At 35.7% G+C, this 25,547-nt stretch overlaps 1 protein-coding gene across 3 annotated transcripts in view; it reads left to right on the top strand.

Annotated features, from left to right (window-relative positions):
- The window catches only part of FMR1 (fragile X mental retardation 1), a 37,457-nt gene that overhangs the window by 321 nt on the left and 11,589 nt on the right, over positions 1-25,547 (top strand). For 2 of the 3 annotated variants that reach the window (XM_010295200.1, XM_010295199.1), the window contains exons 2-11: positions 9,708-9,760; positions 10,817-10,910; positions 11,950-12,021; positions 12,304-12,452; positions 13,546-13,639; positions 13,728-13,844; positions 18,629-18,799; positions 18,884-18,962; positions 21,794-21,903; positions 25,310-25,396. In XM_010295200.1, the coding sequence (XP_010293502.1) occupies positions 9,708-9,760; positions 10,817-10,910; positions 11,950-12,021; positions 12,304-12,452; positions 13,546-13,639; positions 13,728-13,844; positions 18,629-18,799; positions 18,884-18,962; positions 21,794-21,903; positions 25,310-25,396 (1,026 nt within the window). Of the gene's footprint in view, positions 1-7,915; positions 7,925-9,707; positions 9,761-10,816; positions 10,911-11,949; positions 12,022-12,303; positions 12,453-13,545; positions 13,640-13,727; positions 13,845-18,628; positions 18,800-18,883; positions 18,963-21,793; positions 21,904-25,309; positions 25,397-25,547 lie in introns of those variants that run through there. The other variant, XM_010295201.1, reaches the window with a different exon arrangement.

Below are 25,547 nucleotides of genomic sequence, written 5' to 3'. Positions count from 1 at the left end.
GCGGGTCCCTCTTGGTGTCTGGGGAACGGGAGCTGGGCCTCGGGGGTAAGAGGAGCCGGGGGCCGCCGCCCCAGGGCTGAGGGAACTCGAGGCCTGATGAGGGAGAGAGGGAAGATGAGAGAGGGCCCCGGCGCCCGTGGAGGCCTTGGGCCTTCCCCCTATTGTGGGAAGGGGAGACCCTCGCACTGCCGGTGTTTCAGGGGAGCCCGGGAGAACCCTCGGCCACCTTCTCCTTGGCGCTGAAGCGAGATCAGGGCTGGGGATGTGGCATTAATTGCTAAATCCTCAGCTTTTGTCGCTACTTAAGGAAAGTCTTTCTTGCTCTCTAGGTTTCCAGGAGAGCTGCACTGCCAGTGCACGGCGCTTATGGGGGGGAGGTGCTTTTTAAATACACGTTCAGGATAAAATGCTGTCGTGGTTTCCTGCTCTTAATGCTATGCAGGGGATACTGCCTACTGATATTATAGAGAGCATTGCTTGACGAAGTATATATATGCTGAGTTGCTAAATGCATTTGATTTTCAAATGTACTTCTTACTGAAACTACTTAATGGCATTCCGTGTTTGTTTCCAAGCCCTGGTGCTGAATAAAGCCATCACTGAACCTTGAACACACATGCTGAGTACTTAATATTTTTATTAATACCGTGTAGTATTGTTGTGGCTTTGCATGAGTTGGGGTGTATTAATCAGTATATTAATAGGGTATAATTTGTGTGTTTACCCTAGTCACAGAAAAATTAAATTTGGACACAGTGGTTTGGGCCTACTATCGTTGACATGTTATCAACATACTAGAAGCAGTCATGGATCAGTTTCTGAAAGTTTGCTGCCATTTAAATGTTCCTAGTACTTTAAAAATTGGGCCTAGTTATTGTGCAACATCCAATATTTATGTTAGCGTTGAAGGAACAGGTAGAATTTCACACTCTGGTGTTAGTGTGGTAGGGCAGGTTGGTATCCGAATTATATGGTTCCAACAGCTCTGAGTGTTTCTAAGAAAAAAAAAAGACCTCTTAAAAGCTCATTTTTAAAATACATGTGATAAATCTTATTTTCAGAATAAGAGATTTTTTTTTTAAAGTATGTGTGAAACAAGTCTGTAAATATGGTAAATAAGCATCTTTTGGGTTTGCAGTGTTGTAGTTGAAGTCCTAGATCTGTATATTGCTTCCTGGAATTAAATTATTTAGCATTTTCAAAAATCAGTTTTACATTTTTAAAGACAGTATTTGCGCAAAGAAATGGAAGGTATAAATATGTTGTATAAGAGAACTTTTAATGAGGCTTTTATAAAATTATGTATTTACACTCATGCGAAATAAGTTATGATAAAAATGACATTGAGCATTCTTTAGTGACAACTGTTATCAAAGAAACTTGGGAGAATTGAAAGTGTCTGTAACTTTTTTTGATTACGCTCAATATTTACATCATGGGGTCCTGTACCCCTTTTATCCATAACAAACTGACATTTCTGGTTGTAGTTTAGGTGAAAATTTAATTCGAGCACATGGTCATGGGAGCTTATTCATTAAACATTATTTAGTGTATCCAAGTTATAACAGACATTACCTCCAAGTTGTATATTATGTTTGCCTTTTAACTTTTAGAAATTTAAACATAGGAATTTTTTTGTCTCTTCTTAATCTCTAACCAAGAGGACTTGGTTAAATTATCTAAGGGGACAAACAAGGCACACAGGTTTATTGGTCTTCACCCATATTACCTGTCTAGATGGAGCATCACACTTAAGATGAATGCTTTTTTTAAGATAAATAAGCTGATTTTTGTGATCAGCTGTGAGCTGATTTTTTTAATCACCCTCATGCAATAGTGTTCAATATAAATCAGCAATTTTCCTCTAGCTGAAATTACTTGAATTTTAGGTACAATTTTTACTTTCATCATAATGTCTGAGTATCACTCTGTTATTAAGTAATTTATCTAAATGCTTTCTTGTGAGTTTTACGCCCATCTTGCAGGTGGGGAATTTGATTATAAAATGAATTGGTTGACCCAACATAAGAAGTGTGTGATGATGTCAGGTGCAGATTTAATTGCAAGATGATTTTTTTCATTTAAAAAGTTTCTTTAAGCAGCCTCTTGAGGAATGTTTTACCACAGTAACACTGCAAACAAATCAAAAGCAAAACAATTCTTTTATTCAACCTCATGGTTTACTGGTAACTTGTGAGGATTTCTTTGGCTTTGAATCATTCTGAAGATCTTCATCAGAATATGTAAATGTTTTGGAAGAATACACCTCTATCTTGATACTAAAACATGGAGAAGAGGAATATGAGGCTGCTAGAGTCAGGAAGGGACTAAGTGGCACAAGTAGGTGCCTAATTGCCACTTCAGGTTCTCACATTCACCTTGTAGCTCTCTTTGAGGACCTTATACATTTGAGTCCCTAAGCACTTAGTTTCATTTTGAGTGTACCCAGCAGCATCTCGATCTTGATAGTATAAAATCGGTGCCTAATTGTCACCTAAGCCCTACTGAGAGTAATAAACCAGTCTTTTCTCTGCTTGTATTACCTGTGGGACTTGGATCTCAGAATGCGTTCTGGATCAACTAGAGCGATCATGTTGCAAACAAAACCTAAGAGATGGTTTGAGGATGTGTTCATACTCAACTGGAGTATTTGAATTAAAATTTCATACTGGTCGGGTGGACTACATTACACAGTACTGGAGTGTGTTGGTGTGATTGCTGTAGCAGAGACTACTTCTTTCTGAATGGAATTAAAATATTGCTTGGTGAGTGCTTCATACTTTCATGATTTTTTTTTTTTTTTTTCTCCTTGGCTAAGATGAATTGTTCCATGGAAAATGCAGTGCAATCAATGAGCATGATTCAGGGATAATTGACAGTCTGGTACCTAGAGATGCTTAGTCATGACTTGGTATGCTGCTGGGCCCAGAATCCTTGGAAAGAAAAGATTTGATTCCCTTATTTAATTGAAGAAGACTGGTCCAACAAACTGCTGGTCCAACTGTGAATCCTAAGGAGAGGGAACTGCCTTTTTGCGGGTCACAGCTAAGTAACTAAATCTTGAAGATGTATGCTATTAGAGCATATCTTTTCACATCTTTTCTTGTATAGGTGTAGCAAACTGGGTTTTGAAGTTCTTATTCTCAGAGGACTAATAGGCAGTCCTCTGTCTAATCTTTCTGGGACTAGCTTTAGATATTAGTTCTCTCTAAAAGAGGACATGCTGGATGCCTTTCCAGCATGGGATTGATTTTTCTTCTCCAGTTCGAGAGTGATTCTTTCTTGTATCCTCTGTTGAAGATGGAAAGCATCCTGTTTATGAGGCAGATGGTTTTGGAACGATGTCTGCTGTTAACATCTATATGTTGTCTGTGAACAATTTTTGCCACTTCTTGCTCTATAACCTTGTTAAAAAGTCTTCCACTTTTTATCCCAGTAGTTTCAGCACTTTGCCATTGTTTCCTTGGTTTTATAGATACTCCACATTTTTTCTTTGAAGCTACAATTGACAAAATCATATTTTTTAGTTCTTTATTACTTCAAGCCTCACTATTAACAACTGTTTCATTGGCCTCCTGTTGCATTCCGTATCACTTCTTTTCTTTCACTGTTCCACACAAACGTATGCCCAGGAAATACCTCCAGTCTCTTTGTACATTCACAATCCTGTCTACTCAGTCCTCCTGAGAATGGTAGCCTGTACCATTTTCCCTTGTTCGGTTACCATTTATATGACTATTCTTTCCCTATTCTGTTTCTTTGTATGGCCTGCCCTTCTCAGACTTGATTAGCCGTGTGAGATCCCTTTTGACTTTTTCCTTCCCACAGGTACGAAATGTTAGAGAACTGTTATGTGAACAGTAGATGCACATTTGTATCAACATAGCAGTTTTTTAATCTTAAAGTGTATTTTTCCCTACTTTCACTCTTTGCAGTTAATTATCCTCCCATATTAAAATGGTCGACAATGCTTATATCCAATGATGAGAGCAAACTTTAAAAATGGCCACAAAACTTCATGGCAACTGGAGCGCATATTTGTTCTTTTGAAGTGTATGTCATTCAGTTTAGCGCACAAGTAACAAATATATTGGTGTTTCCAATAATTTTTATTTTCTATCAAATTATTTGTGAAATTTATATTATATCTTCAGCATATAACCCCTCTTAGAACATGAATGCTCATGTGTTTTAGAAATGCCATGACATGTGAGTGTTTGTAAACATCTTTTCTCTCCATATTTCAGACTTAATTAAGTAACGTTAATCGTTTATGTGACTGAAAGTCAAATTTGGTGTAGAAAACTTAGCACATTAGATTTTTATTCCACATTAGAGAAGAAGAATTAACGTTAGCCATTGTAAAATATGTTTCTGTTCACAGCAGTAAAAGCAAATCTTTTTCACTGGTTCTGATTTCTTTTTGTGTGCTCTTATTTTGATATCTTCACTATTAGTATAGTGATATCCCAGCTGCTGTAGTCTTTCACTGTCCTATTCCCTCATTTTACTTTCATCTAGCTGCACTATGTTTTTAATGCTTTTCTTCTATGTGTTCACATTCATCATAGCCAGTGTTCTGTCCCTTCTTGGGTGTGCATTTCAAACGCACATATATGCACCTTTATTTTGAATTTCCATGCCCAACTTACACTCTTTACTGCAAAAAAAAGACTGATGAATGCTTGTTGTACTTTTAGTAATACTTTGTGGGAAATCAGTACCTCTTCTCTGCTTTTACTGGCATGTAAAGGCTGCCTTGTCCTGTGCCTGTGAATTTGGCTTATGGTGTTAAAGGTCTCATTTCTTTTTAGCCTTGTATATAATTTTACACATATCACAGAATAAAGAAAACCAAACAGTTCTGATAAGCTTTAATTTTGGTTTTCCAAAGGCATTAATGGTTAAATTTTGTGATTTTTTTTTTTTTTTTACAAAAACTTAGAAATGTTTTGAAATGTTTCTATTTGTACTTAGGAGTGTACACAAATATATAGTGCTGTAGTGTCCAAATACATTTTACTTACTAAGATCTGTTTAAACATTTATACTGGAGGAAAATTGACATAATGCTGTGATACAGTTTTTCACTGTCTGTATCTCAGACATTTTTCTGTGTCACAAGAAAGTGAAGAAGAAAAACCATATTTCTATGATGGGATTAGACAATGAAATATTTAGGCTATTAATTTTGTCTGGCTAATTGTCTTTAAGCATAAATCTCACATGGAGGTAGGCAGAAGTGTTGTACATATTGCATACATTCACTTTGTAATTAATTAAACATTCATTACAATGAATTTTTGTAATTTTGCAAGGCTGGAAATTAAAAGGCAAACAGCAGTGTTACAACATCACCTTTTTTGGCCAGGCTGGAGCGAAAAGCAGGTATGCTATCTGTTTTTGTGGAAAGGAATTATTTCCTGCAGTTTTCACTAGCAGTGTCTGTATTAATATAATTTTACACCTGGTTCAGGTTTCTGGGTTGTGACCAAAGCAACGTTGAAGACCTGTTTAAGGAGAGCTTTTGTAGTAACTGGGGGGCGGTAAGACTCTAAAGTAATTGACTTGAAAGCCTTTGCACATCGTTGGAATTATCTTCAGTCTAATGAAGTTCATTTCTCCCTTTATGGTGACAGACACAGTGACAAGAGTGCTCCACCCCCTGTACTAGATCTTCAGTCTTTAAATTAAGACATGATGCAAATGGAAAGCAAGAATCCCCCATAGTTCAATACTCTTTCAACTAGCTATGTGTCCCAAGTTTTACTTTTTCCAGATAACTTAAGTACTAGATTGTTTAAAGGTCTTATGCTATAACTTACATATTTGTGTCACTATCTGGTTTACTTATTAATGGTAGGTTTTAGCATTATTGCTGCTGGTTGTGTATATTGCTGTAGTCTCTAGTATTCTAGTCAAGATGATTTCGTTGTTAAGAGCTATCAGATCTGAATATGAGATGTAGTCTTGCTCTTTGCTGCTGTGCTTGTATATTTTTCTGTGATTTCCTCTAATTTTTAGAGTGCTATTTAGAGCCTCTTTTGGTGTTTTCATCACCAGAGAGGGGATGACTTCTTCAAAAGTGTCATTCATAGTAGGAGAAGTGATATTTTGCTATTTTATTAATATGAGGAAAATTAAGTATCAGCAAATTCTTGGGGCATTGTCTTGTCTTACCTGTTTTCCTCAAGGCTGTTGAGTGTTCTTGGTGTAATTTCTGTTGGATTTCCCTTATAAAATAATCTCTACTTTTGCATACTCAAGTGTTACTAATAATACTAAGTCCTATCTTTTTCCAGTCTGTGGCATGAAGGATATAGCAAATACTTGGTAGTGATTACAGTATTTTGCAGGTATTAAAGGCATCCATTTCTGCTACATGTATAAGAATAGATGCTTCAGAGCTGCACATCACAAACATTACAAGAAATATGGGTGTAGCCTTTGAAGGTGATGTGTCTGATATTGTGAAATGGGTCAGGACTACCATAGTATTTCTCAAGTGCATATCCAGTTCTGGAATCTTCTTACAGAAGGCACATCGATACGAAACATTAGAGAAATGTTCAGTATCCGTAATGATCAATGGGGAGTTCTGTTGCCTCTCTATGTAAATATCATTTGTGTACTACTATCAACATGATCCTGAGATGTGGTCTTAAATCTGTTTTGTATCATGTCATTAAAAAATGTCAACTATGCTTGCAATCCCCTTGGAGGGAATATATTGGAATTTTGAAACAGTCTCTAACAGTATTTACATAACCACCTATTTCAAATCTCCTTTTGATGCTAGCAATAATAAACCTTCCGGTAACCTTATTCCTACAGTATTGAGAGGTGAGCAAGGTCTAAAACCATTTTTTGCTATTGTCATTGTGGCTTTACTTTGACTTGTACTCAAGGTGGTATTAGTTATTTTCAGATTATTAACTGGTATTGCACTTCTTCCTTCTACTGAATGTCTCTGAGTAATGACACTTGTGCACATGTACTGCTTAATTTTAGTATAACCAGTTCTTGGAGCTCTGTATCAGTTATTAGGAATTGCTCTTGTTTGACGCTGAGATACTGCTGCAACTCAGGAAATAATTTGGAATACTTTATAATGGAAAAATATCAGAAGAATTTTTAAAAACCATTTAAATTCAAGTGTAAGAGGAAAAACTCTTACCTTCTTGTAAGAAATAAGCGGTGTTCTTGTCTTGGAAGCTTGAAATGCAAGGAGAATAAAATGTTCCACAGTTCATTAACTTTTCCTCAGAAGTGGTAGTTGCTGCTAAATTGTTTTCAATTTACTGAGAATTTTTTGATCTACTAAGATCTCCATTGGTAGAAGAAACTTTTATACTCAGTCTTACAAGGATCTACTATATATGGACAAATATTAGTGAAATACTTAGCACTTCACCAATGTCTATCTGTTTCAGAAGTTCAAAGAGATGTTTTTGAAAGGAAAGAAACAAAAAACCCGCCAATTTTCTCATTTCTGGTTGCCCTGTGACCTGCATTATTTGAAGCTATGAAAAATACTTTCGTTGGTAAATCCCAGAGGTCTTTGAATATTGATCTTGCTGTTCTGTAGATGGGGAGGGGGGGATGTTCAGGCTTAAAGCTGAAAATTGATCAAAGGTCAGTCAGATGAGTAGCATAAGGCAGGAAAAGCTCACTTGGTGCTGAATCTTAGTTCTGTACTCTGCTTTGTGGTTGCATGGCAAACAGCACAACTGCTCTCTGTCCCCCAGAAAAAAACTGAAGGATAGCTGTAGGGCATTTATCTTAAATTGGTATGCTATGGAAGGTAAGTGTGATGAAGTAAATAAGGGGAAGACTGTGCTGAAATGGATATGGATATGTTGCTAGTGCAGTATTCAAACTTACCTCAAGGTAAAAGAGAGATAAGACAGGAATTTTTTTTAAAGCTTTTTTTAAGAGTACTGACATGGATTAATTTCAGTGCTTGCTGAAATATAAAATGTGGTTATAAAATCAGACATTTTAAACTTTTTATAAAACTATGCAGAATGATCTTGTTATTTGTTAGTAACCTCTCCTATTCTAAAAAGTATGAAGAATCATAGAATTGTAGAATAGTTTGGGTTGGAAGGGACCTTTACAGGTCATCTAGTCCAAGCCCCGTGCAATGAGCTCAGAGCCCCGTCAAAGCTGACCTTGAATGTTTCCAGGGATGGGGCGTCTACCACCTCTCTGGGCAACCTGTGCCAGTGTTGCACTACCTTCATTGTGAAAAATTTCTTCCTTATATCTAGTTGAAATCTGCTCTCTTCTAGTTGAAAACCATTATGCATTGTCCTGTCGCTACAGGCCCTGCTAAAATGTCTGTCCCCTTCTGTCTTATAGGCCCCTTTCAGTACTGAAAGGCTGCAATAAGGTCTCCCTGGAGCCTTCTCTTCTCCAGGCTGAACAACCTTAACTCTCTCAGCCTGTCTTCAGGGGAGAGGTGTTCCATCCCTCTGACCATTTTTGTGGCCCTCCTCTGGACCCAGTCCTGTAAGTCCATGTCTTTCCTGTGCCGAGGGCTCCAGAGCTGGATGCAGTGCGCCAGGTGGGGTTTCACCAGAGCGGAGTAGAGGGGCACAATCACCTCCCTTAACCTGCTGGCCATGCTGCTTTTGATGCAGGCCAGGATATGGCTGGCCATCTGGGCTGCGAGTGCACATTGCCATCTCATGTACAGCTTTTCATCCACCAGTACCCTCAAGTCTTTCTCAGCAGGGAGGCTCTTGATCCCTGTATTGATATGGGGGGTTGCCCTGACCCGGGTGCAGGACCTTGCACTTAGCTTTGTTGAATGTCATGACGTTCACATGGGGCCCACTTGGCATCCCTTGCCAAGTTCAACTCCAGCAGTGCCTTGGCCTTCCGGGCTCCACCCCTACACAACCGGGCAGCATCCCTGTACTCATCCCAGGATACCTGTCCCTGCTTCCTCTGCCTGTGCATTTCCTTCTTGCCCTTTAGTTTACCCATCAAGTCTCAACTCAGCCATGCTGGTCTCTTGCCTGATTTTTTACACCTGGAGTTCAAGAGCTCTTGTGCTCCATGGAAAGCATCCTTCAAGATCTGGCAGCTCTGTTCTCCCTTGCCCCTGAGGGCAGTTTCCCAGGGGTCCTATGGGACGAACTCCTTGAAGAGCTGGAAGGTTGCTTTCCTAAAATTGAGGGTCCTGACTTCACTCTTTGCCTGATCCATATCCCTCAGGACTGTGAACTCCACCAGTGCATGATCACTGCAGCCCAGGCTGCCTCCAATCTTGAAGTCACCAGTTAGCTCACTTGTGTTGGTGACCATCAGGTCCAGTATGGCATTGCCTCAGGCAGGGCTGTTGTTTACCAGGCACAGGAAGTTATACTCCCTGTATTCCAGGAGTCTTCTGGATTGCCTACAGCTCACTGTGCTACTTTTCCAGCAGATGTTGGGATGATTGAATTCCCTCAGCAGGATGAGAGCCTACAAGTGTGATGCTTCTTTCAGCTAGAGTACGAAGCCTTCATCAATAGACTCCCCTTGATTGGACAGCCAGTGTTTTATATAAGTCTATTCCAAAATTACAAAGGCTGACTTGAAACTCAAAATTTAAGTATACTTTCATCAGTATCTGTGAAAGGAAAGCTTGTAGGAGTTCAAAATTATTTTTTAATATGTCCATAAGCAGACCATAATTGTACCTTTTTTCTACACAGGCATTTGTAAAGGATGTACATGAAGATTCTATAACAGTTGCATTTGAAAACAAGTAAGTGTATTGCTGATGTTATATGTATAAATGATACAGAGTATCAACCTTGCATTTGATTAACCTAAATATAACTTAATAATGTGGAGTAGCGTCTTTTAGATACTTTAAGCTTGCTGCTATCATGTTTTAGAACTATGTTTGATATTTGCTATGTTGTGACATTTCTGTATAAATGCTTTCAACTGTTTAAATATTTTTAAGTACAAAACTATAGTAACATGGGTTTTGTTGGGAAGGTAAGCATATTACTGAATTTACATGGTAACAACCTGTGTTTGAGTAAGTCAACAGTGCCACCATGACTGTCTCTTTATCATGTAAATGTCTTACTTTAGATTTAGCAGATTACACTATTGCAAAATTTTATAGATAAGTGATAGATCCTTTGCCATCATTTAAGGGCATAAAAAGTTAACCTTCCATTATACCATTTAGTTCAGGTTTCTTTTCCTTCAGGAAAAGAAGGAAATATGCTATATACTATATATACTATATAAAACACTGCTGTATACTTTTTCCTGTGAATCTTTATTATAGCATCATCTGTTGAATTTGGAAATTCTTTTCTAGTTTCTTGAAAAATAATCTTTTCTTGTCAAGCTCATTTTATCCATTCTCTGTTAAAGAAACTGAAAGTTAATACTGTGTTCAGCCTAAATCCTAATAAAGTTTTTGTAATCTATAGCAGAACCAAAGAAAAAAGAAGAAACAGGCTTGTTTTGAAGGAAGTGTGCAAATGTGTTATCTAACTTTTTTAACTTGTGGTTCTAACGTTGAGGTTAAAACCTATAACTGCAAATAGAGTAAAAACTGCTGCTGGAAGATTTCAAAACACTGCAGGTAGCATCAGGGATTTATTTAAGATGCTTAATAGTCACTTAGGTGTGTTTCTTCTTATTACATATACATTGGATCACATTACCTTTAAAACATATATGCACAAAAACTCCACAAAACTTAAAAATTAGTGGATTGAAAATGTTTCTGAATTCTGTTTACAAAGAAGGTGAAAATCTTTAGGCCATAGGCCATTCACTATGTTTTTATTTCTAGCTGGCAACCAGAGAGACAGATACCATTCCATGATGTGAGGTTTCCACCACCTGCAGGCTATAATAAAGATATAAATGAAAGCGATGAAGTAGAGGTATGTATGCTCCATTTACAACATTTGTTTTGAGAAATGAGAGAACTCTGGGTGAAAAATGTACATCAAGCCAGTGGAAGGCTTGCTTCCATGTTATATACTGCCACATTTTTTGATTCCAAGTAAATAAAACATAATGCCAAGCATGTCATCAAAAAGATTTTGACAGTTATAAACCATAGGTCTGTTTTGGGATTCCATGTACCATGACCTCCATGCCGATTTACAAACATGATCAGCATTTCTTTGATTACAGATCAGTCTTTTATCAGAACTGAATTAATTTAGAAATAGATGATGGATTGTAGTTCTTCAGATGTAATTAAATAATGTCTTTATTACCAAAGCTTCAAGGTAAATGAGATAATTTGCATTATATATGTGTGTGCATAAAATAAAAATATATGTGTATATGTAAATACTTGTGTATATGTAGAGAGAGACTGGCTTTAATATAACACATTGGTAAAACTTCCTTATTTTATAGAACTATAAAATTGATTTTTATTATTACTTTAAAAAAGAGAACTTTCAAGACTGGCATTTGGCTTGCATGCTATTTAAGTTTATTTTGATTTGAAAGGTAAGAAAACGGCAAAACCTCTTTGGTGTGGATGGTGGCCACTATCATATATGTGCTAAAGAAGTGTAGGTACATGTCCTCACCCTTCCACCCGCTGGTAGGACCTCAACAGATCTACACACAATTAGAAATATTGTTGATGAAATATTAACCGGTGTAAAAGGCTGAATTATCTTTCCTCTGACTGTATGCAAGACTGAAGCAACTAATGCCAGTAGATTGGCTATGATATTATTTATCTGTACAGTCTTGTATATGTAATTTTATATCCTACCTGTATTTGCAGTAGATGCTTCAGCTGTTACATGCTTGCTATGTAGTGCTTAGATGAGAGACTTTATGTACCAATATATTTTGCTGGATTTTGTTCCTATAGCAGAATCCTGATCGTATTAGTATCAGCTTCAGTGATGTCTTTTAAGACTGCTACAGATATAATGTATGTATTTTGTTTAGGTTTATTCCAGGGCAAATGAAAAAGAACCCTGCTGTTGGTGGTTGGCTAAAGTGAGAATGATAAAGGGTGAGGTAGGAATATGCATATATACATATATATATAATTTTTTATATATTTATTTATACTTTATTTTTCTTTTGTTGTTTGTTTTTTATATTGATGTGCACAGTGTGTTTTAACTCTTAATTTTCAAAGAGTCTCTTGATTAGGACTGTTGCAATTACCATTAACCTCAAACTGAACAGTTTGAATTTGACTTGTACAGTTAACAAAAGTGCCTGTCGCTTAACAGTGTAATGCTCACTCATGTCATTAAATGTGTGGCTTGGATGATCTTATTATTTTTATACCAGTTCTACGTAATAGAATATGCAGCCTGTGATGCTACATACAACGAAATTGTCACAATTGAGCGTTTGAGATCTGTGAACCCCAATAAACCTGCAACAAAAGATACTTTTCATAAAATCAAACTGGCAGTTCCAGAAGATTTAAGGCAAATGTAAGTATAGGAGTTTCTTTAATCTTGTTTCAAAATGTGGGTAACTTCTTGAGCCTGAGACAAGAGGGAATAAAAATGCTTTTTACTGCTCTAAATTAACCTTTAAAATCTTCATATAAGAATGTAAAAAATACAAATGTGGACATGCTCATATTTCACAAATAGAAAAGATTATTTTTGAAATGCAGTTTAGTCCAGGAGGGGGAAATACTTTCTTCAAGGTTTTAAGGTTTGTATGCAGTATAGATTAAGAATGTTACCGTTACAGCTGTTCAGTGATGTGCACACATTAATTTGAATCCTTTCTTTTGTCAACTTTGTTGATAATTTTCAAGTGGTCACTCTTTCATTGATAGAGTATCTGACAATCTATGCAAGTTGGTATTTAAGGACAAAAGAAAACGCTGCCTTATATTGTATGGTGTAAGGTGTTTCAGTGATGGCTGTGGGAATAGTTTTGAAATACTCAAACTTCCCATAGTTTTCTTCCCATAGCTAGTTTTTTTCTAGAGTCGTTCTCATGTAAATATGTCTCTAAACTCAGACTAGTACTGACTTCCCTTTTCAGATCATTTTCTGCTTTTTTGAGATACTGTTATTGCCTCAATGTGGAATAAGCTATAAATGCAGGTTAAACTAAGAATTTCTGATGTTAATGTTACAGTCCACAAGTTCATTAAGTATCGAGTGGACAGAAGAAGCCTGGTGAAGCAAAATACAGCATGAGCATAAGATTGTTAGAATGCTGCAGCGGTTACAGTGAAGTTGCACATCGTACTGGTTCATGGTGTGTTTGAAACTTTGGACTTGTCAGTTGTAAACGATGACAGCTTTTTAATGTAGTTTTACTTAACTGGTTTGTCATTTCATAGATATACATACATAAGATTTCTGAAATATTTCTAATGCTACTCATAAAACAAATTAAAGAAAAATGAATAAAATAAGTTATGGTAACAATAAAATAACACCTGCATTAAAAGGGAGAACTTGGATATATTCAGATTATCTGTATTAAGGAATTAGTCTTTTTGGCTGTGAACAATAAATGCAGCCATTGTTATTTTTAACTTTGTAGCATTTTTATTCCTAGGTGTGCCAAAGAATCTGCACATAAGGACTTCAAAAAGGCAGTTGGAGCTTTTTCTGTAACATATGATTCTGAAAACCACCAGCTTATTATTTTGGTAAGTACAAACGTCTAACCATACCACTGGCAATGGTTTGTTTCAAACGTTCATGTGTAAACCACTGTTTTCTTTATTAATAATTTAGTCAATCAATGATGTAACAACAAAGCGGGCAAATATGCTGATTGATATGCACTTTCGAAGTCTTCGAACCAAGTTATCCCTGATACTGAGAAATGAAGAAGCTAGCAAACAGCTGGAGGTATGTTGTTTGTTTGTTTTCCCTAAAGTAATTGGGGGGGGAACAAAACAAAACAAAACAAAAAAACCAAAACACAAACCTCAAACAAAAAAAAAAACACTTGTGCATTTGTTAGCTGGTAGGACTTACATTGAGGTAAAAGTAATTATTATGTACTGATACTGTTCTTGGTGTTAAAAAGAGGCAGATGGAAATGTAACACAACAAAGAAGCTTACGGTTAAAGGGCCTGTTCTTGCAAAGGCTTATTTTTTATCCAATCCCATTTTATTTAGCAGATTTTTGTGTGGGATTAAATACAAATACATGTATATACATACATACACACATACGCATGTGCATATATTTCTTTCATAGTTTGAGGCATAAAATTAGCCATTGTTGCACAGATAATGACACATTGGGTAGCTCTGAATTACTGTTTTTTAAAATAGATAGGAGTGAATATGGCATGATACTGAAATGGACTAGAACTGGATCTTGCAAAACAACACAGTGAAAATGAGAGTTGGAAGGATGAGACTGATGTTGGTAGGTTGTACAAAGGGATGGGTTTGTCTGTAGATAAAATGTTAGGGAATCATCTTACAGCAGAAACAGTTTGTGGTATTCCTGTGATGGAGAGTGGGTGTTGACTGGCAAGAAGCTTGACTCATACTTGTCTATGAGAAGAAGGAGGAAAAAAAAAATTTAAAAAGAGGAGGCTAGGAAATAAGGGGATCTTTATACAGTTGCATTCACATTTCTTCATGGTTTTTCTCCTATCTACATATCAGAAAATATAGCAATATTTCTGGAAACTTCTTTTTAGATTCACTATCAAGAAATAGAAGTACCACTCAAACTACTGTAATTCAGTTTTACATGGCTGTATACCAGCTCTGTTACTTTAAAGCCAGGTTTCATTTCCCTCCACAATGCCAAGGATTACATGTTTGGTTTTAGCTTGAAGCGGGATGCAGTGTAGTAGTACAGGCTTCTTGTATCCAGTAGGTGTATTCAGTGTTACAAAGCAACTCTCTCTTCTGTTGTTCTCTTCTTAGTCTCTTGGTATCTATATTTCAGAGTTGCATTGATTTTCTTGATTTTTCTCAAGACCAAGAAAGGACCAGTTTATTCTTGCTGGTGTTCCTTTGTGAGGTCCACTGTAGCTCTTCAGTAATCCATTTTTCTCTGTCTTCTTCCAGAACTGACAATTGTGTGGGCAGTTTACCTCTTAAGTGCAAAGTATTATTTTGGAGGTGGGAAGAACAACAGCCTCTTCAGAGCTAGTTTTCTTTACATGCCCCCACATATGCATGCACTAACAGCTGTTGTCATTGATTCCTTTCCCAAACTAATCTTGGATTCTTGCTGTCACTGTAAGGCTAAACCTTTCTGCTGCTGTAAAGGACTTGAGAACTTGATTTGGTTCTCACTAGAAAACTGTTATTGGACGTTAGTTTCTACCTGAAAAGTACATAAATGAAGGTTGTTGTGAGGTAAATATATACGGTTATAACTTGGGTAGCAAGAGTTGGGTGGTGTTTTTCATGTTGACGTGTTTCCTGTACTTATAATAATATAAAATCAGTTTCAGCCAAACCTGAGAAGAAAAACTTCAGATAGTAAAAATCATACTCACGATTTCTGTTGTGACACTTGTATACAAACAGACTGCACATGTCCATCTGTACAAGAAATATTTAGTAAATGCTTTGGGCTTTACCACGGTATTATTAGTTCATTGTTTCCATCATATAAACTCTTTTCTGTGTCTTACACTCTCTGAACTTTAAATGTCTGCTACTTTTTTTTCTTATAGCACCTGCTTCACGTTCCCTGCTTTCTGAGCCATAATCACTAGACCAGCTTCTCTTTTTTGTTTTTTTTTTCTTTCCATTTGTTGTATCTTGTACCATCTTTCTTTTCTGCATATTAGCTTCTTGTCTTGCGTGGCTCTACTTCTCAAACATGGCTTTTACAGCATGAAGTAAAATAACCACTTATTTTTTGTTTTTGTTCTTTCCTGGTGGGTGTGGCTTAGTTGTTGCTTTGACATACTAAGAAGCTTGAATTTACAAGTGTACTTTTGCATTTTGGTTTGTACTTTATTCTATCTGAATGCAATTCAATCATGGCCTATAAGGAGATATTAATACGTTATTTGCATAGGTGTTTCTAACTAATATATTGAAGGGAGGTAGAATACAGAATTTCCTGTGTTTAAATAAAATACATCTTTGTATTACATAATTTACAGAAAAGTTAATGATGTTTTAGTACAAGTTATGTAGCCGTAACTACAGTTTGGCTATTACAGTCAAGGTACCCAGTGATGATGTAGCTTCATTTTTTCCACATATTGTAGATAGTTGTGTTAACAACTGATCATTGACTTGATCATCCTGTTCTCTGCTCTCATGTGGTGGTCTAACAGATATCAACTAGTAAATTGGAATTTGGATTATCTGTTAGAATGTAGATCTGTGAGTATTTAAAATAATGTTTACTTTCTGAGTTGTCTGTAATGTAGCTAATAAAATGCTTGATAGAACTCCGTAAGTATATGAAGTATGACACTTGGATACTTAGACCACTATCTACTGTAGCCAGTTCTCTGTGACAGTGATTTAACACAGGATATTTATCAACAGTTTTAAGCAGGAGCAGGTCAGATAACAGTAGCAGTTTAGCTGTGACAGAGTAGGGCTTACTGTGGGCACTTTCTTGATGTTTTCTCAACCTCTGTTGGATGTCATGTTGCTGAGGTTAAACTAATTTAAAGTGTGCTTGTATATGTCTTCACGGTAGTTAACAGCTTTGATTGCAATGCAGAAAAGTGTAGAATCATGTATCTTTCTCTAGAAAGATAATATATAGCTTTTTCTTTTTTCTTCCTTGCAAGAATACTTAATAGATTATCACACTTTGAAATTCTCTGTCTTCTCTTGATGCATAGTTCACTATTGTTACGTTCCTGTGTTCTGTTATGCTTGGACGCTTGTGGATAGTGTCCACATTTTTAAGTAGGAATATTATTCTCTATGGTAAATAATGACTTTTTTACACATTACGTATTTAATTTTGTCTGTAGATTTAAGTACTATAGCTTCCATTAAATGTATGACAACTTCATTATCACAAACAATATATATATTTTGTTCCGTATATTTGTCTTACTGATTTCTCTCCATATGTTTCTTTTAGTTCTCAGAGTGTCCAAACTTAGTGGTCTTCCTGCCTCATGTAGAACAAGCATCCTATAAGAAAACTTTCTGGTTTTTGAAAGCATGAAGAGGCTGTATAGCAGAAACTTAGCAGTCATTGTTTTAGTCTTTTTAAACATGTGGTTTTGTTTTTTAAAAAAAATATGTCCATTTACCTTTTTTTCCTCGCTTGCTTGACAGGTTCTGAACTGCATGCAATTCAGCATTTTCCAAGTGTTTTTCCTTGCACTCTTGAGGCCTGTTCATGCTAATAACCTGAGCCACCTGGGATTGACAGAGGCTGTTCATACCAATGCAGGATTGTATGGGTGTTGATGAAATCTAGGTTTCCTGCATGTTTGAGTATTTTCAGCACCATCCAACTCTACAGTGTGCTACAAGATATTTCTCAAAAGCTTCCCTCTGTTCCCAGCTCTCTTCTTGCTTGCTGTGTGGTGGAAGGTTTATACAATTAAGAAAATAATGAAACTGTATTTTATGTTTGGGCATGTATATGCATACTTGTACATCAAACCAGAGCTCACTAACATAGTTCTCTTGGAAGCTCAGGACTGCTTTAGTAAATTATTGTCATTGGAGTTATAGTTGGTTTGGTGGGGTGTTTTTCCCTGTTTTTGAATTTTTTTTTTTGCAAGCTTTATCCAGGCTCCTACTGATGCCTTTTCAGTTACTTTGAAAATCCTCTTCCAGATACAAAACTTTGTTAGGTTTTTGTTGTTTTTTCTTTTTCTTTATGGGTATCTTATTTCATATAGGAGATCCTCATTGAGATTCTGTAAGCCATTTTGTATTGTTTGGTTACACCATAGCAGTTGCATGCAAAGGTGATGAGTTGCAAAATGGTAACTAGGTGTTTAATTTGAGAGTAACTGAGCTTCAAACATGTGACGGAAAGTTGTTTTAATAGTCTTTAGTCGTTGTTATTGCCCTGCTGAAGCAAGGAATTTTGTCTTGATAGCATGTGACAATCTCAAGTTCTCAGACTGCCCCTTCTGTCTTGGTAGAAATGCGATTCCTGGATGAAATTCCTAACATACTTGTTTTCTGAATTCAAGTGATGTATTGCAGTTATACCTTTACTTTGTGTTGCCTTGCATAGGCACAGCTTCTTCATTTTAAGTGCAGTAGATATCCATAGTTACTCTGTTTTCTATATAGTTTTTGTGTCCAGTGATTAAGTTATTGCTGTTTTCCCCCAGCTGTTGAAATGGGTGCAGTTTTTTTTCTCAGAGGTCATAGGGTCTGCTTTAATTAACACAGCTCCTATTTTACTAACCTTCATGAATGCTGACTTACCTAGTAACACTTGATAGCAGTAGATATTCTTTGGTAATTCAAAATACAGAGGTGTCAACACAGCTAGAGGCTAGCCTTATGTTAATATTTAAAAGGCTATATTGGGACTTCCAAAGAAGACTCTTCAGTGTTTTTGAAATGAAAATAAGTGCATTAAAAGGATTGATTAAGATAAAAACTAGGCTAAGCACCTGTTTAGGGAACCAGCTCGAAATTTATGTTGATTTCTCTCTCCAGTGTACTAAAAATCGAAGTAAGCTAATGTTACATTTTTCTTCAGAGTTCTAGACAACTTGCATCACGATTTCATGAACAGTTTGTTGTACGTGAAGACCTAATGGGTTTGGCCATTGGCACTCATGGTGCTAATATTCAGCAAGCCAGAAAAGTCCCTGGAGTGACTGCTATTGACCTTGATGAAGATACTTGCACATTCCATATTTATGGAGAAGTAAGTTCCCTTCTTTAGCCTTTCAAAAAAAAAAAAAAATTGGGAAAACAGGTCTCCTTTCTCTCATACATCTATCAATTTCAGGATCAAGATGCAGTGAAAAAGGCAAGAAGTTACCTTGAATTTGCTGAAGATGTCATACAAGTCCCAAGAAATTTAGTAGGTATGTCAATTCTGGAGGCTGTGTGATAGTAAGGAAAAATGCCTTCTGAGAACTGTTTTTACATTTACCCTACCACTCCTGTAAAAGTTTCAAGAAGTTCTCTTTGTTAAAGGGTTCTAGGTGGTACAAAGTTTGGGGATTTGGGGCTCTGTTTTGATTTCCAGCTCCATGTAGAATTTTTATGGACACATTTACCTTCAGTACGTTGTAAAACATTATCTCCTGGTTTGCAGTTCAGCGATAGCTTAAACCAGAAGCAATGTGCTAATGTTTAAAGAAGCTCAAGCTTCTGGTTTGAGCCAAAGAATTAAATTGCTTCCTCCAAAGATGTCCAGAGATTAGTTCAGCTATACAACACATGCATCTGCAGTCTTATATTTTCCTAGTATATTCTGAATAACTTTTTTTTTACTTGTATTTGTCTTTTTTTCCTGTCCCTTTACATCTGAAATATAGTTTCTTTAAAAGCAGCACTGTGGGATGAACTGAGCGCCTAGTTAAGGTACCCAATGATCAAGAAAATACCCCAAAGACAATCTATTAGATTTCCATTATCAAACACCGTAAAAAAAGTCCTCAAGAATGCATGCAGCCCTTGTGTGTGTGGGGAAATCTTTTAAGAAGCTTTTGATGCTACAAAGCAACAAAAAAAAATACATGGCTTAATTCAGTAGATAAGAAAAGAATGGGGAAATACTATACAGTGTAACATACCTGTAAAAGCAAATACCTCAATAGGTTGTCAAGCAGTGTATGAAAGCTGGTGTTGAAGCAGTGTGAAATTCTGCAATGGGACAAGTACTTACAAATGTGGCATCTCAGCTCTGGAATTGGTTTAAAAACAGTAGTTTTCCCTTCTCCATTCCCTTCTGATTCTACTGGTGATAAGTAAAAATAAGCTGCCATCATTATTTTAACTTGAGGTTTTAATTTCTGTGTTTCTGTTTTCTGTTTAGAACTTTACAATAATTTCTGTTTTGGCAGGTTTTCATTTCTACTCTGCTTCTTGGCCTGGATCCTTTAGAATATAAAATTGGCTGAACAATCCAAAATAAGCTATGTTTGATAACTTGCTTTTTTAAGTTTCTAATAATTTGCCAGAAAACAAAATAATTTGCTTTAAAAAGGCAGAAAGCTTTTTTCCTTTTACTACATTATTAATATGCTGAAATTTTTTATCTAAAGAAAATGGAAACATCTGGGTCTTTCTGTTTGTTTATCCTTTAAAAAATTTCAAACAGAACAGAAACAAAACAATAAAAAAAAAACCCATGCAAGATGTTGCTTTTTTAAAAGCTGTGTGGAAATTTATAACCTGAAACATAGGTTAAAAATATATGCATACAGTCCTTACATAAAAATCTTTAATTATGTTGCTGAATTCTAACTGAAAACAAATATTTAAAAAGATGTATTTCTTTCACAGTGACAAGTAATATAAGGTTTGTTCTTTTTTCTTTTTTGTTTCCTTGACTTTTTTAAATCAGTAGCAAGGCTTTTTTACGTTTATTAGTAAGCTGCTGTTATGTTTGCCAGTGATGTGTAATGGAATAAAGTACTCAGAAGAAGCTTTTGACTCTCAGAGCAGCCTGTGTCATCAAGGAAGAACCTATTGGCCATCTTTTGTCATGTTTTCTACAAATATGTAGGATTTAAAAATTCGTGGTAGAAAAATTGAAACACAAAAATGAAACTTTATTTAGCTTTGAAGAATAGCAGTAATGTCCCAAAGTGGGTTTTAATTCACTCTTTATGGATTAATTGTATCAGCAAAACAATAGCTGTCATGCAGTCAGCATTTTTTGTCTATTTCAATGATGTGCCTATGAATAAAGGTTACATTGTGAGTTTTCCATTTGTTTTGTTAAGAAATAAAAATCTTGTTTTCTGCATGTGACAGAATTATCTTTTATATCACTCTTTCAAGCTTTTCTTCAGTTCTACGATCGAAGGTTATGGCCTTCCCTCATTACCTCCCAAGCAGCTCAGTTTTCCTGTCAATTTTCAGAGCGCAAGTTACTTTGCTTAGGTTGGAGAGAACTAAAGTTTTTGTTTTCATTGTCTTAAATTAGAATCTCTTGATTCCTGAGATAAATGTATGCATTAGTGACACTAAAGTAGAATTTATTTCCATTTTTATATTTTTACTTTTTAATGAATTAGAGATATTTGAAAATAGTTTATAAAAAAGCTCAGTTTCAGAGAAGAGAATTTTACATCTGGCTCAAACAGCGTCTTTGGTAGTATCAAAAAACTTCATCAGGAAAGGTTTTTGTGAGCAAACTAAGAGTTTTGCTTTGTTCTCTACCCAAACCGTAGTTACAGCAAATGTTAGGGCATTGTGAAAGGGCGTTTTGTTTGTTTTTTTTTTTTTAATGCAACCAGCAATGTTTATTTGTAAATCACTGAAGTTGTTTTAAACCTACCAAAGCAAAGCTGAATGAGCATGCAAGTGCTGAATGCTTCTGTAATGAAGATGTGTAATTTCAAGTAATTTTATACAAAGGTAAGGCATTTGTGATTTGAAGTTCCTTTGTTACCTTATAGGAGCTTTGAAAAAGAAGGAAGCTATACCTAGTAACAAAATTCATTATCAAAGTACCTCTCTTACTGTATGCTGCAGTGGTTGTTTTGGAACATTACCAAAGTTAACACCCCAAGCTTACTTAGACATTTTAGTTCATGGCTCTTTGTTGTGGAGTATTAAGTAGTTTTTGACAAGATCTTGGACTGGTACTACTAAATACTCTTGTTTAATTAGAGTATAGCAATACTCTCAGGTTTGTGGGGAAAACCCTAAGGGTGGAATGTTTTGTATGTTCTTTCTGTAGGAAAAGTAATAGGAAAAAATGGAAAACTGATTCAGGAGATAGTGGACAAATCTGGTGTTGTAAGAGTGAGAATTGAGGCTGAAAATGATAAAAATATTCCACAAGAAGAGGTATGTTTTTCAGTTAATGTGATTTCTGTATGTGTTACTTCATGGTTATATTCTATCCAGTGATAAATTCTTCCTTGTATCTGCATAGTGGTAAGATATAAAGTTTTTATTAATGTGTGTTTTTCTGATGGAATCTGTTTTTCCCTATTAATGCTGAGTGGCATTTTTATACAAATTTGCCTTGTTGTCTGTGTTTGAAAAATGCTTTGTGAAATTTTTTGGTGATGCACCTTCTCAGAGATTTCATTTTATTCCTGTTAGAAGTAGTGACACTGTTTCCCAACATTTGCTAAGCTGTATATATAAAATATATATATATCACATATACTTATTTAGATTATATATTCCTGTTTTCATTCGTTAATATGCTTTGAGTTTGATCTCATACGGTTTTACCTGATTTAAATTTTTATTAGTAAATTCTTATATTTTAATAAAAAGCTTGTGCTTTATGATAACCCTCTCTCTTTTTAAAAATGTTACCTGAATTCACAATAGCTTGTAAATTGTAACCTAAAGAAGCACGAACAGTGTGATGCTCCAGGTTCATATTCATACACAGGAAGGCTATCAGCCTTGTAAAGAGCCTTAATGAAGTCTTGAACTTTGTAATTTGAGGGGCTGTGTTGAGGAGAAATGTTGAAGGTTTGCAAGGAAAGCTTCAGGCATGAAGCTTTTAACATGTTGCAAACAGATTTCCTGCAATTTCAGATGTGAAATACGCTTAAAGAAAACTAAACTGTCTGTAATGTACCTGGAAAACTAAGCATGTACCAGGTAGAGAACCTTTGCTAATTTGAATAAGATCTGAAATACATTTCTGGAACCCTTACGTTCTTGCTTGAATAGTTATTTCATCTTTTGTATTATCACTGTAAAACTACTATTGAAGACACAATCCAATTTCCATCTCTTTGTAAATGGTGGTTAAGCGGTGAAGTTTGGGGTTTTTATGACTTTACCAGTTTTACATCTGTCTGAAAAGGTAAAATAGTCAATGCTTAGATTTAAAGGATTCACTGCTATGTCATATTTAATTTCTAATGATAAATCCTTGCAGCATAAAATTCTTGAACTAGCTTAATAATCAAGAGGGTGTTGTTATTGCTGTAGGCTAACACTTTCAACATTTCTGATGTGTCAGCCTACAGAATAATAGAAGGGCAAGTAGTCATGGCTGCAATTAGTATGTCAGGGGTTTTTTTTCTTCCTTGAAAAGCTTATTTGTTGATGTTCTTTAATCCAAAATGCAGCTTTTAAAGATTAACTTGAAAGCTTTTTTTACCTGCCAAGCTCTGCATTCGTACTTCTGTTTTACCTGTTAATGACATTACTAACACTGGCATTGCTTACACTGCTTCATGTGTTAGTTGTGTCATACCAGGAGCAACACAAACCTGAGATCAAATCTTGGCAGGTAAGAGTTCTTGTAAGTTTACTTGTATTTCATATTTGAAATAAATGTGCATTAATCTTCCCATGTGTGAACTTGGATATTACAGCCCTTCTTTTTGTAAAGAACAGTAGTTTAAAAATGAACTTTTAATACAGCATTCGCTTCTTTTCTTATGACTGAGATGTTAGAATACTGCCCATAAATTTCAGGTGCAATTTCATAATTTCCATAATTTTATAACAGGATCTTTACAATGAGATAGGTATTATTTGTTATAGTGTTATATATTATTTTTTATCTCTGAGTTTCTTATGCACATAAGGTCTGCTCAGTATTCACCACTGAAAGTAAGTTGAACATTAGTACTCCTGCTTTGAAGACAGAGATAAGGTTCAATAAATAAGCACTTCTGTGCTTTTCTATGGCTAAAATTGCTTGACATTGTTACCAGCTCATATTTTTGTTTGTTGGCATTGCTATACATAGAATCTATGCTAAAAGATTCTGCTAAAAGCGACAAGCCATTTCCTTAAATGCCTTTTTAAGTCAATTGTCATGTGATCTTTTAATAATTGACACTACGTGCTACTTAATGCCAGTTTAGTAGAAATTCTGTTGCTCTTTATCGGGTTGTATTAAATATTTATGAAACAGAAAATACCCCAGATAATAAAACATGTAAGTCAATGACGCCTGTGGCTAAAGCATTGCAAATGCTCATGAAAGTTAGTGTTAGTATTGAGGTTTCTTAGAATGTAATGTTAGTATAATTTTTTTCTTCCTTGTTCTTTAATGCAAATGTGTAAGATCTAAAAAAAAGTTGCAAAAGAAAAAAAAAAAACACAAACCAAAAAGCAGAGACTTGCCACTCTTAAGGAACCTCAGCTTACTGTGCATGTATTATTTTTTGTTTAAGACATTTGTGTCTCAAATCACTTCACTTTTTTGGGGGGGAGCCACATACACCCCTCCTTTGGAATGCAGTCCTGTAAAGGGTATGGTACAGTGAAAATAGAAGGTGTCTTTAGAGGTCATGATGAGATACCAAAACAAAACTTAATTTAATTCAGTAGGTGTAGCCAAACTCTGGGTATGCAATGGTGTAGGTCTCAGCAGCTGAGTGTTTATGAGACTTTCAGGTTGACTTCTGCAGTCAACAGTGAAGCTTATACTGCCATGGTGAGGCTGCAGCTGGTACAAGAGTCAAGTAGTTTAAAGCTAGCTCACTTGTTCTCTGTGGGCTGCAATCACACCTCTGAAATGCTGCATAGACCTGTTTAGTTTTGGCATGGAAATTATCCTTGTATCTGTTGAAGTTTAGCTGTTTTCAGCACTCAGGGGGGCCCTCTCAGGTAGATTTCCTAGCCTGCCTTGGCTGCCTAAGTTAGTCTTTTGGTATTTTATCTCCAAGTGTTACAACTTCAGAATTTCCAGCTTTACATTTTTCAGGTATTTGTTGAATTACTTACATTTCTTTTAAGCATTTTGTTTAAGTTAGCAATTGTTACCTCAAGTACTGTTTCTTGAATATTTTTTTGTTTTCCTCTTACAAACTGAGAGATCCTTAAGAAGGATCAAGTTCTGTTTTATGACATGGTGTTAATTTGATCTGTTAAAAGATCAAAGGTTTCTTTACTGACTTGTAGCCTAAAAGAACCTGGCATGAGAAAGCAGATTAGCATGAGAAAACATGATTAGCAAAGGTGATATTAATTTTGAAGGGAGGAAACCTGAAGTGTTTTATATTGACTCTTTTTTTTCTCCTGTTCAGAAAAATAAATGTTGGCATTGTGATGCATACGACATAAATTTTCTCATTTAAAAAAGCTCTTTGCATAAAGGGAATTAGTCTACATGATCTAGTCAACATCCAAATTTAAATACACTATTATCTCATTTATGTCTTTGTTTATGCTCATGTAAAAACTGTTCTCAACTTTTACAATAATATGTTTTGTTCTCTTTGATGCCTAATCAACAACCATAACTACTACTGTTGCTGTGTTTTAGGGAATGGTACCATTTGTGTTTGTGGGAACCAAGGACAGCATCACTAATGCAACTGTTCTTCTGGATTATCATCTTAATTATTTAAAGGTGAGGAAAATGATGCTGCTTTACTGCTGAAATTTTTCTGTCGAGACGGTAACAGTAAGATGATGATCAAAATCTGTTTGGGCCCCAAAGGCTGTTGAAAAACTGGTGTTATAACAGGTTTTCAATCCAAAAAGGCTTCTTATAAAAGCCA

The sequence above is a fragment of the Phaethon lepturus genome, unplaced genomic scaffold (assembly GCF_000687285.1).
Source record: "Phaethon lepturus isolate BGI_N335 unplaced genomic scaffold, ASM68728v1 scaffold8609, whole genome shotgun sequence".
Lineage (NCBI taxonomy): Eukaryota > Metazoa > Chordata > Aves > Phaethontiformes > Phaethontidae > Phaethon > Phaethon lepturus.
This window is presented reverse-complemented; position numbering and strand designations above follow the sequence as displayed.